At 39.3% G+C, this 19,574-nt stretch overlaps 1 protein-coding gene across 6 annotated transcripts in view; it reads right to left on the bottom strand.

The window, feature by feature from the left end:
- The window catches only part of LOC128706562 (dynamin-binding protein), a 188,703-nt gene that overhangs the window by 107,201 nt on the left and 61,928 nt on the right, over positions 1-19,574 (bottom strand). For 5 of the 6 annotated variants that reach the window (XM_053801491.2, XM_053801493.2, XM_053801492.2 and 2 more), the window contains one exon: positions 1,917-2,091. In XM_053801491.2, coding sequence (XP_053657466.2) covers positions 1,917-2,091 — 175 coding nt within the window. Of the gene's footprint in view, positions 1-1,916; positions 2,092-18,687; positions 18,849-19,574 lie in introns of those variants that run through there. The other variant, XM_070090502.1, reaches the window with a different exon arrangement.

The raw sequence follows: 19,574 nt of genomic DNA, 5'->3' as shown, positions 1-19,574 counted from the left end.
TATATTACAGAAATAGATATGATTTTGATTGCTTTCATGACGAAAAGTACCTTGAAATTGCGCTCACAGTAGCGAAAATGTTCTATTCTTTAGCGAAGCTCAAGAGTAAACAAATGACATCACTGTCCAATACCTGTCCACCTGCCAGTTCAAATTCCAATACGGAGTCAAGAATGGATTGACATTATTTATACAATTATTACAATAATGCAGTAGTCTGCATAACAGTAAATCTTCTATTTTTTTTTTTTTTGTGAATAAAAATTCCAAATGGTAAGCAAGAGTAATATAAGAGGGGCCTGTAGCTGTGACTAATGAACAGAGAAAATGTTATTTTAGTGCCAGGAATGTCTGCATTGTTTATTCTGGATCCTATTTTGAAATTGGCATCTGTTGAAATTTGTGTGAAATTGGCCAAATTGCCAATTTCTGACCACTTTATTGGATAGTTGAAATAAGTGAATGGGCAGTTTCTTGTACTCAGTTGACAGACCAGAAGTAAATAAGTTTATTCAGGTATACACAAATACAGTTACATAGACTATCATACATAGCAGTGTATGTATAGAGAACCTAGGATAACCCAGAAAAGTCAGACAAAGTGACTTATTTCCAGTACCTGGCTTGGGCTTGCCATATATGATTTTTGGTAAATATTTTTTTTTCTCGGTTGCTTGTTGGGCTATCTCATTGAAACTTGGGCAATGTATGATGGAAAGATGCTTCTTAACATAAAACAAAAATAAAAAAGACGGACGATAAATAAGGGAGTTCACTTCTCAGCCATTAGCCGCCTCTTTGCAGTATATTTTCGTATGGTTTTTATGGTTGTATTCTCATTTTTTGGACTCATTTGATAGAATGGAAGATATATTACAGACATAGACATGATTTTTATTGCTTTCATAAAGAAAAGTACCTTGAAATTGAGCTCAAAGTAGCGGAAATGTTCGATTTTTGCCGATGTTCAATGAACTGTGTAAGTCAAGTTGGTTAATTTTATTAAGTGTATTCTAACCTAACCACTCTGTAATTCGGCAAACTCAGTAATCCGGCACACTACAGGTCCCAATGATGCCGGATTTGTGATGGAGGACCTGTACTACAAAACACAATGTATAAAATTATACAGCACAGAGAAACTGTAAAAATGATTACTAAATGAAAATTTAACTGACACACTGTACAGTAAATGAAAATTTAACTGCCTCACTTTTTCACAAATATTGGCCTCTGATACACTCATCCTGTAACTGTTTTTCATTTATCCAAATCAACAATGGTTTTTCAACCTCCTCAATAATTTATGGCCTTCGCTGTGATATCACTTTCATGCCTTTTGCAAGGACAGCTGCTTTAATTTTTTCCTTTTGGCCCAATATTGTGCTAATGGTAGACACCGACTTAACAAAAACTTTTGCTATATCAACCATGCAGAGCCTATCTTCTTCATACTTTCTAATAATTTCTTTTTTAAACTCAACAGCACTTTTTACAACTTTTCTTTTTGCTTGCATCTCTCTATCCTTCTTTGAACCCATGATGGCTTATCTCACAATTAAAACTGCAAAATAACAAAAAAGTTCACAAGATGCAAAATAAACGCTCAAGAGATGTTTACAGCACACAAGTTAGTGGCTATGCTGACTCATACCCACACTCTCGACCCACTGTCCTTTGCGCATTCCATGAGCACGTGACCTGAGCCACTCTGTCCCATTCCGTACATGTAAAAAGTTGTCCATCGACAACCAAGAGAATGTACGAAAACCAAGACATTTTTTTCTCTACCACCTCATTCGAAAACCGATTTATTCGGCAAGTAATGTAATTGACAACCAAGGTTCAACTGTAATTCTAAATATGGTTACAGTACTGTACACAAAGTTCATGCAAAATGATGTCAGTATACCAACCTCCATGACAACAGAGAGGTACTCATCTGTTGCCTGCTGCATCTGTGGGGAAATTGCTGTCAAGCCAGAAGAACCCAAATCTTTCAGGAGTTTTTCCTCAGCTTCTTGTATGTCTTTAATAGCCTCTCTGTAATTTCGAACTTCACTTAAGATCTTGCAACAGCCAGCTTCAGATCTACAAATAAAAATAAACATAAAATGTTTTTGTCCTTTGTTTTTCCTCTCTGTTCAGGGTCTCTCAATTACTCTTCTATAAACTTTGAAAGTGGACAACTAGAATTAACTAAACTGTATATAATACAAAAATGTCTAAACAGTAAATATACAGTAGAACCCCCGTATCCACTGATTCTGTATCTGTGGTTTCAGTTACCCACGACTTACTTTGGCCCAAAAATACCTCTTAATTTTGCATAATAATGGCCCCAAAGCACAAAACTAGAGAACCTGGCAGTTCTTCAGCATCTAAGAGAAGCCACAAAGTGCTTCCCATCAGTAAAAAGGTCACAATTCTCCACTTACGGTGCATAATATATCAGTTAAACTTTATAATAGGTATGTATAGAACTTATATATAGGGTTTGCTACTATCCACAGCAGGTCCTTGGAATGTATCCCCCGCAGGTCCTTGGAATGTCTAAAGACATTGGAGCAATCTACAGAGTACCTCACTCCAACATTCACTCATTTAGTAAAAACCTAAGACACACGATAACTGACAAAGAGATGAATAAACACCACCTGATACTTACAGGTGACTTCAACATAAACCTCATCTATGACCATGACTCACAAGTTCAGTGGACCCTCAGTTAACGACATCATCGGATTATGTAGAAATTGGATAATGACACGTTTTTGCGTCAAAATACTGGCTCAGTTAATGACAAAGAACTCGGTTAAAGTCATTCGTCCCGAATGCATCCGCACGCCATGAGCAGCCCGACCACTCCATGTACAGCCAGTGTGCCATTGTTTACAAGCCAGTGAGGATGATCCCACGCGTACATGTGATACATTTTGTATTATTCCATTGCTTTTAGTGCTTGTAACTGCTAAATAAGCCACCATGGGCCCAAAGAAAGCTGCTAGTGCCAGCCCTTTGGTAAAGAGGGTGAGAAACACTATAGAATTCAAGAAAAAGTTGGTAGAAAGATACGAAAGTGGTGGTGGTAGAGGGTGGTAGTGATGGTGGTACACCAGCCAGGGTACTTCCCCACATACCAGCCAGGGTACTTCCCCACACACCAGCCAGAGTATTTCCCCACATAACAGCCAGGGTACTTCCCCACACACCAAGCAGGGTACTTCCCCACACACCAGTCAGGGTACTTCCTCACATACCAGCCAGGGTACTTCCCTACATACCAGCCAGAGTACTTCCCCCACACACCAGCCAGGGTACTTCTCCACATACCAGCCAGGGTACTTCCCCACACACGATTTGATTTGAGTGGGACTTGCGCATAAGTGAATAGAATTATCAAAGCTTATTGCTTGGAAAGCACTGAAAATTGGGTTGGGCAAATATAATTCTGTTAGTGGGATGTTTGTGAAGGACCTGCCTAGTATGGGCCAACAGGCCTGCTGCAGTGTTCCTGCTTTCTTATGTGCAAACATTTATGGATGAACATCACCCTGATGCAGCTGTTGCAGGCCGTGCTGTCAACATCTACATTGACAATGTTGTGTCCCATTTTAGGGAAATTTTAAAGAGATGCCAAAAACAGATCTCTCTGGACAGATATTAGTGTCACAGGTGTGCAATGACTCTCAAGCTAGTCCTAGTGGCATTAAAAGCAAAGAAGGGAAGTAACCTCGGAAAAATACTTGGTACCTGAAGTCTTTATGGAAGGGGATTCCCCTTCCAAACAACAGTACACCTCCGTCCTCTCCCCTCCTCCTGTCTCATTACTCATTAATAAGTCTTCAATAGAGGTAAAAGTTATTTTAGTATTGTTTATTCTGCATGTCTCATTGTTTTCTGTGTAGGGAAATGTATATTTCATGTAAAAAAATTATTTTGTTTAATACTTTTGGGTGTCTGGAATGGATTAATTGGATTTCCATTATTTCTTATGGGGAAAATTAATTTGGATAACGACAGAATCGGTTAAAGACAAGCTCTCTGTAACGGATTAATGTCGTTAACTGAGGGTCCATTGTAAGTGAATTCACAAACACTATGAGCAGCTGCTTACTTCTGCCAACTATAACAAAACCTACACGAATCTCTGAGACAAGTGCCTCATTACCCAACCATATACAGTGGACCCCCGCATAATGATCACCTCCGAATGCAACCAATTATGTAAGTGTATTTATGTAAGTGCGTTTGTACGTGTATGTTTGGGGGTCTGAAATGGACTAATCTACTTCACAATATTCCTTATGGGAACAAATTCGGTCAGTACTGGCACCTGAACATACTTCTGGAGTGAAAAAATATCGTTAACCGGGGGTCCACTGTATGGATAAACACTATATCCCCATTAAAAGCAGGCATAATCACAGATAACACCACTGACCACTATCCCACCTTTCTCATAACCAACTTATCTAAACTGCCCCAGAACACAAGTAGGATCACATTCTGACTACATGACAAGTTATCAGTTAATAACTTTATTTCAGCATTAAGTAACATCAACTGGCAGAGTGAACTAGCAGTCAACCCCGATATTGATGAATGTGATAAGAGTTTTTTACAAAAAACCCAAAACCTCTATAACAGGCATTGCCCAATAAAAACAAAGCAGATCACAGCAAAAAGACTAAACAGCCCCTGGCTTACAAGCAGCATCCTCAAATCTATTGATAAAAAAAATCTATATGAAAAACACTATAGAATGGATCTAATAGCAAAGATCTGGCAAAACATAACTCATCAATACTAATTTAACCCTTTCAGGGTCCAGAGGCCAAATTTCAAAGTGTGCACCATGGTCCAAGAATTTTCAAAAAATAATTTTGTTATTTTTTCTTATGAAATGGTAGAGAATCTTTTTCTGAAGATAAAAAAACAAAAAGTACGAAATTTGATGGAAAATTGACAAAATTATGCTCTTGTGAATTTTCATGTGTCGGCGATATTTACGCATCGCGATTTTGCCAACTTTGACTACCATTTTAGGCCAATTACAGTATTCCAGTCAACCAAATTCTTAGCTATTTCACTAGAATTACTTCTATTCTATTGACTGAGCACAAGAAATCACCAAGTCAACTGTTTCAACAACAAAATAAAGTGACTGGAAATTGGTAATTTGGCCAATTTAATGCAAAGTTCAAAATATTCCAATTTCAAAATAGGGTCCAGAATAAGCAATGCAGGCATTCCTGGCACTAAACTAACATTTCCTCTGTTCATTAGCTACGTTTTCAGGCTTTACAAATGAATTCCATTTTGAGTTTTTACTCACATAATGAATTTTTATTCAAACCAAAAAATAGAAGATTTACTGTTATGCAATACTCTAATAATTGTATAAATAATATTACCACATTTGTGAATGTATATTAGACCCACCACCTGTCATGTATTAGACTTGTGAGGTCATTTATTTACTCTTGAACATTGGCAAAAATTTAACATTTCTGCTACTTTGAGCTGAGTTTCAAGCCATTTCCCGTACTAAAACCAATCAAAATCATCTCTATTTCTGTAGTATATCTTTCATTCTATCAAATGTGACCAAGAAATTGCATAAACAACTAAAAAACCATATGAAAAAACACTGCAAATTCGTTGTTTTAATCGAAAATTACGGTCTCAGTTTTTTTCTCTCATTATGCACTGTGTGCTGCAGGACTTGTTTTATGTGGTGCACACATACCACATAGATGTATTCTCTCATATCTAGGCCCAAATTTACTGCTCACAGCTTATCAGAGTGAGCTGAGTTCATGGCATAGATCTGTTTGGACCCTGAACATAAAGCCGTAGATCTACGGCACGGACCCTGAAAGGGTTAATAAGGAGGTATAAAAAAAAATTACGAAAACAGATTTCATGACATAAAAGGTGATGCGAAAAAGACCTGGAAAACCTTATCTGATATTCTAGGATATGAAAAGTTGTTTCAAAACAGAGTGATTAACTTAATGAAACCAGAAGAACCTCTCCTCCAGCCAATAGATACTGCCAACAAACAAAAAGTCTTTTTCTCGACCGTAGGAACAAAGCTAGCAAACAAAATCCCAAACTCAAACACTCAGCCAAAAGGCTATCTCACTGGTAACTACCCAAATACAGTGGTCCCTCGACAACCGTAAGGCTCGATAGTCGTAATTTTAAAAAATCATAACATTATTTTCGTCAAAACATTGGCTCGCTAATCGTAGTTTGACTCGTGAATAGTCGTTCGTCTGGGATGCGTACTCTCAGCTCTGAGCCGTTCCCAGCCAGTGTGCCATTGTTTACCAGTGAGCGACGGTCCCCTCACTTGTTCATAAGAAATACAGTGGACCCTTGCATAGCGCTATTAATCCGTTCCTGAGAGCTCAATGTTATGCGAAACTATCGTTATGCGAATTAATTTTCCCCACAAGAAATAATGGAAATCAAATTAATCCGTGCAAGACACCCAAAAGTATGAAAAATTTTTTTTTTTACCACATGAAATATTAATTTTAATACACACAAACTGAAGAAGCCATGCACAATTACATGACACCTTTATTGAAGATCTGGTGATGATTGATGGGATGAGAGGAGGAGAGAGTGTAGATCTTCTTAGTGTTTAGAAGGGAAATCCCCTTCCATTAGGACTTGAGGTGTCAAGTCCTTTTCCGGGGTTACTTCCCTTCTTCTTTTAATGCCACTAGGACCAGCTTGAGAGTCACTGGACCTCTGTCGTACAACATTTCTGTCCATAGAGGCCTGTACCTCTCGTTCCTTTATGACTTTCCTGAAGTGTTTCACAACATTGTCAGTGTAATAGTCACCAGCACGGCTTGCAATAGCTGTGTGAGGGTGATTTTCATCAAAAAAGGTTTGCACTTTAAGCCACATTGCACACATTTCCTTAATCTTTGAAGTAGGCAACTTCTTCAATTTCTCTATCCCCTCCTCCGGAGCAGTTTCCTCAGGTGTGGCCTCTTACTGTTGAAGATGATCTAGCAGCTCATCAGTGGTTAGTTCTTCATTGTCCTCCTCCACCAACTCTTCCACATCCTCCCCACTAACCTCACCAATATGAGCACTAGTTCCAGGCATTTTTTCCTGTTCACCTGGGTGTTAGTCAACTGTTGTGGGTCGCATCCTGGGGGACAAGATTAAGGACCCCAATGGAAATAAGTTAGACAGTCATCGATGATGAACTGACTTTCTTGGGTTATCCTGGGTGGCTAACCCTCCGGGGTTAATCGTTTCTCTGTAATTGTTTCACGTTAAGCCACACCAACAACGCTCTCTCTACATCTTCGAGTAATATAGCTGATGGTGGCGCAGCAACAACAGCTGACTGTGGTGCAGCAACAGCTGACCATGGTGCAGCAGTAGCTGTGGTGCAGCAATAGCTGACCATGGTGCAGCAACAGCTGTGGTGCAGCAACAGCTGACCATGGTGCAGCAGCAGCTGTGGTGCAGCAACAGCTGACCATGGTGCAGCAGCAGCTGTGGTGCAGCAACAGCTGACTGGTCCAATAACAGCTGACCGTGGTGCAGCAGCAGCTGACTGTGGTACGATAGTATTTATCGCCCTTTTTACCACAGGGTTGGCACTAGAAGCTTTCTTTGGGCCCATGGTGGCTTATTTAGCAGTTACAAGCACTATAAATATCGAATGTATGTATGCAACCAGCCACCCTGGCTTGTAAACATTGACAGCAAGGCAGGCGCTCAGGCTGGACGGACAGGTTCGGGACGAGTCATGTTCAGAAACAGCTGATGGTGGTGCAACAGCAGTTGACCGTGGTGCAGCAGCAGCTGACTGATCCAGCAACAGCTGACTGGTCCAGCAACAGCTGACTGATCCAGCAACAGCTGACTGGTCCAGCAACAGCTGACTGATCCAGCAACAGCTGACTGGTCCAGCAACAGCTGATCGTGGTGCAGCAGCAGCTGACTGATCCAGCAACAGCTGACTGGTCCAGCAACAGCTGATCATGGTGCAGCAGTAGCTGACTGAGCCAGCAACAGCTGACTGGTCCAGCAACAGCTGATCATGGTGCAGCAGCAGCTGACTGGTCCAGCAACAGCTGATCGTGGTGCAGCAGCAGCTGACTGATCCAGCAACAGCTGACTGGTCCAGCAACAGCTGATCGTGGTGCAGCAGCAGCTGACTGATCCAGCAACAGCTGACTGGTCCAGCAACAGCTGACTGGTCCAGCAACAGCTGACCATTGTGCAGCAGCAGCTGACTGTGGTATGATAGTATTTCTCACCCTTTTTACCACAGGGTTAGCACTAGAAGCTTTCTTGGGGCCCATGGTCACTTATTTTGCAGATGAAATCACCAAAAATGGTGTAATAATACGAAATGTTCCGATTGTATGCTTGGATGTTACCACGGAGGCTGGCTTGTAAACAATGCCACCGGCGGAACATGTGAGGCTGGCTCAGGCCACACATTAGAAGCGTCTCGGACAAATAGCGTTGAGCGAGTTTTTTAGCGGTATGCGAGGCAAAATTTTAGTAATAAAATGTATCGGTATGCGGATTTAACGTTATGTGATGCCAACGGTATGCGAGGGTCCACTGTATTTCATAATATTCCATTCATTTTAGTGCTTGCAACTACTAAATAAGCTACCATGGCTCCAAAGAAAGCTCCTAGTGCCAAGCCTTTGGTAAAGAAGGTGAGAAATACAATTGAATTTAAGAAAAACATCATTGAACAATATGAAAGTGGCGTACGTGTGGCCGAACTGGCCAGGATGTATAACAAACCCCATACAACCATAGCTTCCATTGTGGCCAAGAAAAAGGAAATCAAGGAAGCTGTTGTTGCAAAGGGGGTAAATATGCTGACAAAAATGAGATCACCAGTACTCGAAGATGTTGAGAAGTTATTATTGGTGTGGATAAACGAGAAACAATTAGCAGGAGATAGTTTTATGACGTCGATTATTTGTGAAAAGGTTAGGCAGTTGTACGACGATCTGGTAAAGAAATTGCCTGCAACGAGTACTTACATTTGTGAATTTAAGGCCAGCAAAGGTTGGTTTGAAAGATTTAAGAACCGTAGTGGCATACACAGTGTGGTAAGGCATGGTGAGGCTGCCAGTTCGGATAAAATTGCAGCTATAAAATTCGTAAGTGAATTCAAGGAGTACATAGAGGCTGAAGGACTGAAACCTGAACAAGCCTCTTCTGGAAGAAAGCGCCAAAGAGGACCTACATTACTCAGGAGGAAAAGGGACTGCCAGGGCACAAGCCTATGAAAGACAGGCTGACACTCATGTTCTGTGCTAATGCTAGTGGGGATTTCAGAGTGAAGCTGTAACTAGTGTATCATTCTGAAAATCCCAGTGTGTTCAGGAATCTGATAATAAGGCATGAGTCACGAGGGAAATTTTCGTTGAGTGGTTCAATGAAGTGTTTGGCCCTAGTGTGAAGAATTACCTCCTGGAAAAGAAATTGGATCTCAAGTGCCTCCTATTAATGGACAATGCACCTGCTCATCCTCCAAACTTGGATGACCTAATTTTGTAGGAGTCTGGGTTCATCACAGTAAAGTTCTTGCCCCCTAATACCACTCCTCTCCTCCAGCCCATGGACCAGCAGGTCATTTCAAACTTTAACCCTTTGACTGTTTCAGGCCCCTCTCTGAAACTGTCATTCTATGTCGCCAAATATTCAAAAAAAAAAAATTATTTTTTCTTATGAAAATGTTAAGATTATTTTTCTGAGTGTTTTAGTCCAAAAAAAAAAATTTTGCCATCGGTACTTACCGAGATATAGAGCCGTGAAGTTTGCAGAAAATGAGCCGCGTATGGCAACAGCGGCGACTGCCGCTCACCCGGTAAACTTTAGTTTACTTGTAATTGAAGGTTTTTTGTTTTTTTCACTATTTTATTTTTTCACATAACTTATGTGGCCTATGAGACCAAAGTAAGGTGCAATGTATATATATATACACTCGTTGTATACAACACAATAAGCACACAAACATAATTATCAATATATTGTTTACAAAACTTGTTTACAAAAACAAACAATCATCCTCCTCCTCCTCCTCCTTCTCCTCCTCCTCCTCCTTCTCCTTCTCCTCCTCCTCCTCCTTCTCCTCCTCCTCCTTCTCCTTCTCCTCCTCCTCCTCCTCCTTCTCCTCCTTCTCCTCCTCCTTCTCCTCCTCCTCCTTCTCCTCCTCCTCCTTCTCCTCCTCCTCCTTCTCCTCCTCCTTCTCCTCCTCCTTCTCCTCCTCCTCCTCCTTCTCCTCCTCCTCCTCCTCCTCCTCCTCCTCCTTCTCCTTCTCCTTCTCCTTCTCCTCCTCCTTCTCCTCCTCCTCCTTCTCCTCCTCCTTCTCCTCCTCCTCCTTCTCCTCCTCCTTCTCCTCCTCCTTGTCTTGTGTGCGAGTGTGTGGCTTATAATTGTTTTGAGTCAGAAGTCGGCAGCTGTCAAAGTGACATATTGTCTCATTACTTACTCCCCCTCCTGCCTGTCAAAACAATGGGGTCGGATGCTGCTTCCCCTCCTCCATTCTATCTAATTATCTTTCTCCCTCATTCTATATCTTTCAATCTGTCTCTCTTTCTATCTGTCTGCCTATCTCTGTCTCACAGGTACACATAAATACAAGTATACATAGTGTAAATTACCTAGGATAACCCAAGAAATCCAGACAAAGTGCTATACTCTGCTTGAAGATGTGAGTAAACGTGATGACACAGTCTTGTGGCTCTCTCTGAGACAGAGAGCTAGATGGACAGACAGGGAGCTTGACAGACAGACAAATAGACAGACAGGAATGTTTGTGTACCAGCAAAAACAAAGGGAGGGCGATGGTCATGTAATATTACCCTCCTTTACACTCATCAAAGTCAGCTCTTATCAGATGTTATCTCCCCTTATCTTGTCACTGTCATGGGGTGGACTTTTTTTTTACTTGCTTCAAGGGAACAATATTATTACATCTTCTTCTTCCTCCTCCTCCTCCTCCTCCTCCTCTTCCTCCTCCTCCTCTTCCTCTTCCTTCCCTCCTTCTCCTCCTCCTCCTCTTCCTCCCCTCCTCCTCCTCCATTGCTTTTGGTCTCAAACTCCTCCAAATCATGAAATTGATCTTCACTGACACTTCCATCTGTGTTAGAGCATCACTTGGGAAGAGAAGAGTCCCAGATTTCCTGGGGAATCACATATTTCTTACCGCTAGACATGCTGAAAAAGGACAACTGAAATGGCATTCCCACAATGCACCACTGGCTCCCCGATTTTTTTTTATATGGTGCACACTGACCATGGAGACCCATTCTCTCACATGTGGGCCTACCAGCTTTCTCCTGCTTGATTTGAAGCTGCTAGAATTTATGCGTATAAATACGTCAGAAACATTGGCTCGTAAGACGTATTTATACGTCGGAAACAGTCAAAGGGTTAAAAAACTCTACACCAAAGCAATGTTTCAAAGGTGCTTTAATGTGACCTCAGATACTCACTTGACCCTAAGAGATTTTTGGAAAGAACACTTCAGTATCCTCCACTGCATAAGCCTTATAGGTAAGGCTTGGGAGGGAGTGACTACCAGGACTTTGAACTCTGCTTGGAGAAAATTGTGGCCAGATTGTGTCTACAAGAGGGATTTTGAAGGGTTTGTGGCTGACCCTGATGAGCCTATGTCAGTTGTGAAATCTATTGTGGCACTGGGGAGTTCCATGGGGTTGGATGTGAGTTTGGAGGATGTGGAAGAGTTGGTGGAAGACCACAATGAAGAGCTCACCACTGAGGAGCTGCAAGAGCTTCAGCAGGAACAGGAACAGATCACAGCTCAGAATCTTGCTGCAGAGGAGGAGGAAGAGAGATGGAAGAAGTTGCCTTCTTCAGAAATTAAGGAGATTTTTGAAATGTGGGGTAAGATGGAAAGATTTATGGAGAAACATCACCCTGACAAGGCTGTTGCAAGCCATGTTGGCAACATGTACAGCGACAAAGTCTTGGCCCATTTTAGGGAAGTGTTAAAGAGACGCCAGAAAGAGAGCTCTCTGGACAGTTTTCTTTGTGAGACAGGACTCCAGTGACTCTCAAGCTGGTCCTAGTGGCATTAAGAAACAGAGAAGAGAAGTAACCCCAGAAAAGCACTTGGTACCTGAGGTGTTGGTGGAAGGGGATATCTCTTCCAAAGAGTAAATAATCCAATCTCTCTCCTCCTCCAGTCTTCCATACACTAAGAAGAATCACCAATAAAGGTAAGTGTTATGATGTTAATGTTTCATTCATCATGTCCCATTGTATTGTTTATGTACTACATCTATACTTCATGTAAAAATTTTTTTTGTTTTAATACTTCTGGGTGTCAGGAATGGATTAATTGTATTTACATTATTTCTTATGGGGAAATTGATTCGAAAATCGTCAATTTCGATAATAGTCACACTTCCAGGAACGGATTAATTATGAAAAACGAGGGACCACTGTACTCTATTTCTAGCCCCAACAAACCCTACTGAAATCTCACTCATCATCAAAACACTAAAGAACAAGACAGGAGACCTAAATAATTTACCACCACTCATGTATAAAAAAGCTTCTCATGTTTTCACCAATTATTGGAACTCTTTTTAACAAATCCATTGAATCTTCCAACTTCCCATCTATATTCAAGACAGCAAGGGTTACCCCTATCATCAAAGGAGGTGATCTAACAACTATAGGCCTATATAAAACTTACCCCTATCTAAAATCTTCGAAAAATTAATTTACCAACTAGTCTACTCCTACTTAGTATCCCACAACATACTTAACCCCTGTCAGTCTGGATTTAGACTGAAAAAAGTACTAACAATGCCAACAATGCCATTTTAAACTAGTATTTTTTATATTATTAGATTAAACCTAGTTGTACTTTAGCTCATTCTAGCCCAATACATAGACAACACCAAATTCATTATATTAGACCTTAGTGCAATTACAAGTGAGAGTCTGGTGCTATTTTTAATTTGTATTTTTATATTTTTAGTTTATATTTAGCTGTACTTTAGCTCATTCTAGCACAACACATAGACAATATCAACTTCATTATGTTTATTATTGACTATACTCTATATGACCAAAGTGCTTTAGCTATATACAGCAGGGCCCCGCTTTACGGCGTTTCACTTTACGACGTTCCGCTAATATGGACATTTCAAATTATGACCAAAACTCGCTATACGGCTCCCCCCACCTGTCTTTCTAATACGGTCACAGGGGCCCACCGAGTTTGTTTACATTCTCCCTGAGCACATCTCCTTATTATGTCTGGAAACTTTCCAAAATTTCAAGTGTTTTAAAGTTATTGTATATTTTATATGTATTGTACTTGATAATTAAACTGGGAAGTACAGTGCCTCCACTCTGAAGGAGGGGTGTTAATGTTGTAGTTTAAAAACTGTAGTGTAAAGCACCCTTCTGGCAAGACAGTGATGGAGTGAATGATGGTGAAAGTTTTTCTTTTTCGGGCCACCCTGCCTTGGTGGGAATCGGCCAGTGTGATAATAAAAAAAAAAATAAAAATTAAACTTGTGTACACCTGTACCTAAATAAACTTACACACTGTGCTGGCATGTAGGTACACATTAAAATCACTAAGAGTCTCTCTACTCTTGATGCAATAATAATAATAATAATAATAATAATAATAATAATAATAATAATCTCTTGGGCGCATTAATGTCGCATATTACGTTAATATAGACATTTCCCTTAATCTATCTATGATATTTTTTTCAAAATTATATAAGAAACACATTATGTAACACACAAACATGATACATGCACCCACAGTATAAAAATTTATACAAATATATATGAGATGTTTACCAAACGGTTTGTAGAAGTGTCGGAAGAATTACGTTTTCTCTAGCCCGTCACCTGTTACTAGGGATAACTGTAGAAAAATATTCCTTTCGTATGCCTTCACTTTATAGCTATAATTCTGTACTAACTTGTACACAGTGTAAGAGTATTTGTTTTGTGATTTAATTATTATAATAATAATAAAAATATTATAAGGTAAAAGTTTCACAAACTCTTACAAATGTACACGAATGAACTAAAACTGGACACGTATTAATACCGTCTATTTCGCCTGACCGAGTGATCATCCACAACCTGTTCAGTTTGTTTATTTACGCTGTCTGAGCTCAGTGTATCATTAAATGTTGTATATTACGTTAATATACACATTTTCATTAATCCATCCGTGATATTTTTTTCAAAATTATATAATAAACATTATACATAACATAAATACATAACAACATATGTGTAGAGAACCTAGGATAACCCAAAAAAGTCAGAGTGACTTACTTCCATTGCCTTCACTCAGAGCATCATTTCTTCTCAAAATGATGTTACATGAGAATGGGAGTGTTCTTCTTTATTTATTCTACTGTATCAATGTAGAGACAACCTGTACACAATGTAACTTGTACACAAACCAGACGTGTACACTGTTTACAAAACTTACCTTCGCCTGGTTTGTTTACATAACTCTGCGCCTGTCCTCTCTCATGCACTCATTCTTTCTCTCTGGTATGGTAGCCTGGCTGACTACCATACATACCACACTTGATTTTTTACAATAAATACTACTCATCTCACCCTATATTTTAAGGTAAGTAATGAGTGAACTGTATATACATTTTATCGCTCTGGGATGCTTAAATATCATAGAATAGTATGTGTGGGTGGGTTGGCCTGGTATGGTAGCCCGGCTGACTACCATACATACCACACTTGATTTTTTACAATAAATACTACTCATCTCACCCTATATTTTAAGGTAAGTAATGAGTGAACTGTATATACATTTTATCACTCTGGGATGCTTAAATATCATAGAATAGTATGTGTGGGTGGGTTGGCCTGGTATGGTAGCCTGGCTGACTACCATACATACCACACTTGATTTTTTACAATAAATACTACTCATCTCACCCTATATTTTAAGGTAAGTAATGAGTGAACTGTATATACATTTTATCGCTCTGGGATGCTTAAATATCATAGAATAGTATGTGTGGGTGGGTTGGCCTGGTATGGTAGCCTGGCTGACTACCATACATACCACACTTGATTTCTTACAATAAATGCTACTTGTCTCACCCTAGATTAAGACTATAAATATTTTAAGGTAAGTAATGAGTGCACTATGTGTGTATTGTACTTTTTTATTGTTTTTTGATGCCTGGTTCTATTGCTAACATAATATATGTTAGTGTAAACTTGTTATCTAGTGTTTGTATGCATTTGTAAGTGGAAAAAAAGGGTGTTCCACTTTACGGCGGTTTCCACTTTACGGCGGTAGCCTGGAACCTAACCCGCCATATAAGTGGGGCCCTCCTGTACTTGTCCAAACTTCCCACTACTACAGATATCAGTATTAGAACTCACCGCATAATACAGGATATAAATAACCACTATTTAAACCTAGAAGATGAATGATCATGTCGACACTGATATAAACCTCCACAATATAACACCAAATCAAAACCTAGGAAAGTAACTGCCTTTATTACACAGCATCACAAGCCAGCACTATCCTAAACTGCTAAAAGTCTATCAGTTCTTAACTACAACATCAGGTCCTTAAGCAAACACTATGATGACCTCCTGGCACTCCTTGAGTTGCTAAAGACACCCTTCTCCTGCATTATTCTTACTGAGACCTGGCTTAAGCAGGACACAATAGATATCTACCCACTACTAGGATACACAGCAATCCACTGCAGACCATACCAAGTTGGGGGTGGTATTGCAATCTATTACTCCAACCAACTATCTTGTGTTAGCACCAGTTGCTTTAGTGATGAATATGGGAAATACATTTTTGCTAATTTTACTGTAAAAAACCTTAAGACGCCTATAACAATCGGTGCCATTTACCGGATACCCCACACAAACATCCCAAATTTCAGTGAGAAATTAAAGGCACTAATAACAAACAGACAAATGAACAAGCACCACCTTCTCTTAGCTGGAGACTTCAGTATCAACCTTGGCCTACTAGATGATCAGCCTGTAACTGATTTCATCAACAATATGAACAACAAACTTCTCATACCAACAATAACTAAACCAACCAGGCTCATTGAGACAAGTGCAACCAAAATAGACCACATATGGACCAATATACTAGCCCCCCTTAAATCAGGGATAATCACAGACAGCACTACAGACCACTACCCTACCTTCCTCTTAACAAGCATTAGTAAACCACCACTGGAATACAACAAAGTTTCATTTAGACTCCATGACGAGGCCTCAATAAGGAAGTTCACAGCAGACCTAGAGACTGTTGACTGGCCTACAGAATTCTCCAAGGCCAATGGTATTGACGATTGGACAGACATTTTTCTTAACAAATTATTTAGACTATACAACAAACGTTGTCCTATAAAAACTAAACAGATCACGAATAAACGGCTCAGTTGCCCATGGCTAACCAGCAGCATTCTGAAATCCATTGAAAAGCAATATAGACAGGGCTTAACCCTTTCAGGGTCCGTCCCGTAGATCTACGGCTTTACGTTCTGGGTCCAAACCGTAGATCTACGCCATGAGCTCAGCTCACTCTGATAAACTGTGAGTGGTACATTTGGGCCTAGATATGAGAGAATACATCTATGTGGTATGTGTGCACCACATAAAACAGATCCTGCAGCACACTGTGTATAATGAGAGAAAAAAAATGAAATCATGATTTTTCGATTAAAACAGCAACTTTGCAGTGTTTTTTCGTATGTTTTTTATAGTTGTATTTGCGATTTCTTGGTCTCATTTGATAGAATGGAAGACATATTACAGAAATAGAGATGATTTTGATTGGTTTTAGCATTGGAAATGGCTTGAAACTGAGCTCAAAGTAGCAGAAATGTTAAATTTTTGCCGATATTCAAGAGTAAACAAACGACCTCACACGTCTAATACACATCAGCTGGTGGGTCTAATATACATTCACAAATATGGTGATGATATTTATACACTTATTACAGTATTGCATAACAGTAAATCTTCTATTTTTTGGTGTGAATAAAAATTCATTATGTGAATAAAAAATCAAAATGGAATTTATTTGTAAAGCCTCAAAACATAACTAATGAACAGAGGAAATGTTAGTTTAGTGCCAGGAATGCCTACATTGTTCATTCTGGACCCTATTTTGAAATTGGAATATTTTGAACTTTGTGTTAAATTGGCCAAATTAACAATTTCCAATCACTTTATTTTGTAGTTGAAACAATTGACTTGGCGATTTCTTGTGCTCAATCGATAGAATAGAAGTAATACTAGTGAAATAGCTAAGAATTTGGTTGATTGGAATAATGTAATTGGCCTAAAATGGGAGTCAAAGTCGGCAAAATCGCCGATTCGTAAATATCGCTGACACATCAAAATTCGCGAGAGCATAATTTCGTCAATTTTCCACCAAATTTCGTACTTTTTGTTTTATTACCTTCACAAAAAGATTCTCTACGATTTCATAAGAAAAAATAACAAATTTTTTTTTGGAAAATTCTTGGACACTGGTGCGTGACTCCAGATTTGGGCCTTGGACCCTGAAAGGGTTAATACACAAAGATATTCTTAAACACTATTCATCAGTTCTCACCAAAGTAATAAAGAAAGCCAAACAACTGTACTACTCCAGCAGATTCACCGACACAAGAGGAGATATAAAAAAGACCTGGAAAACACTCAGATTCTGGGCACCCACAAACTGAAAAAAAACAAGAATACTGTCCTAACTAAACCTAATGAAACACCACTGCATCCCACTGAAACAGCTAACAAGATAAATGACTTCTTCTCATCCATAGGATCTAACCTTGCCAGTAAAATCCCACATACCAACGCCCAAGCCGGGGACTATCTAGATGGGAATTTCCCAAATTCCTTCTATCTTGTACCAACTGAGCCCACCGAAGTCACTGAGATTATAAAGTCACTTAAAAATAACTCAGGGAACCTGTCTCATGTCCCACCATTATTGTACAAGCGAGTGGCCCATGTCCTCTCGCATGCTATATCATTACTTTTTAACAAGTCACTGGAAATCAGCACCTTCCCGAAACTACTCAAGACAGCAAGAGTTACACCAATACATAAAGGTGGTGACTCTACAGATGTAAACAACTATAGGCCAATATCTAACTTACCATTGCTATCCAAAATCTTCGAGAAACTCGTGCACAGGAGACTGTATTCATTTACAACGGCACAAAACATACTCAGCCCCTGCCAATTTGGTTTCAGGAAAAATAAAAGCACTAATGATGCAATTGTAAAATGCTAGATCTGCTTTACACAGCATTGGAAAATAAGGAATATCCACTAGAAATTTTTATTGACCTAAGAAAAGCTTCTGACACAGTAGACCATGGCATCCTACTCCACAAACTTGACCATTATGGTATAAGAGGCCACGCGCTTGCATATTTCAAATCCTACCTTAATAATAGGTATCAGTATGTCACCATTAACCCTTTCAGGGTCCAAGGCCAAAATCTGAAGTGGTGCTCCAGTGTCCAAGAAATTTTGAAAAAAAAAAAAAAAATTATTTTTTCTTACAGAATTAAAGATCATATTTTTGTGAAGGTAATAAGACAAAAAAAAAATCTGATCAGTACTTACCGAGATACAGTGCCAAGAAGTTTGTCAAAAATGATGTGGTGGCGGCAACATCGACGAATTCCACATACGCGCATTACATTATTTTGTGATTTTAGTTGTTTTTTCTTTTCTTTTCCAATTTTTTTCTATTCCTACTAACATTTGGGGCCTGAGAGACCAATACTGTATATAATGTATATATATATAAACTCACTGTATTGAACACAATAACCGCACTAAAGTTATTATCATATTATTGTTTACCACTGTTGTTTATTACAATAAACATGCACAAATATTGTATAATACTAATGTTCTATCATATATTTACATATTTACAATCACTGTATTGAACACAATAACCGCACTAAAGTTATTATCATATTATTGTTTACCACTGTTGTTTATTACAATAAACATGCACAAATATTGTATAATACTAATGTTCTATCATATATTTACATATTTACAATCACTGGACATGGTTTTAAAACTGCTGGAGCTTGTGGAACTCCTTGAAACAAGGCACCAGTCACAGAGGCACCTTACATTCCTCACACATAAACCGAGTGTCTTTGCGTCTTTGTTGCCGTCGTTTTGTTTGTGCACAGACAATGCATCTCTTCTGAGCAAATTTCTTCTGAGTTGAAGGAAGCTGTATTATGAAATGATCACCTTCTCTCCTCAAACGCTTGGGTATATCCTGAGGAATTCGAGGACCATGTTGTATAGCAGGTGTTGTTACCTGGTACTTCATTATGAGTTGTCTGACAACAGACAAACAAAATTCACCATACGGTGGTCTGTTGCCAGTCTTTATTTGGTACATATTATATGCATTGAGCATTGAAATGTCCATGAGATGGAAGAAAAGTTTCATGTACCACTTGTAACTCTTACGAACACAG

Source organism: Cherax quadricarinatus, chromosome 3 (genome assembly GCF_038502225.1).
Source record: "Cherax quadricarinatus isolate ZL_2023a chromosome 3, ASM3850222v1, whole genome shotgun sequence".
Lineage (NCBI taxonomy): Eukaryota > Metazoa > Arthropoda > Malacostraca > Decapoda > Parastacidae > Cherax > Cherax quadricarinatus.
This window is presented reverse-complemented; position numbering and strand designations above follow the sequence as displayed.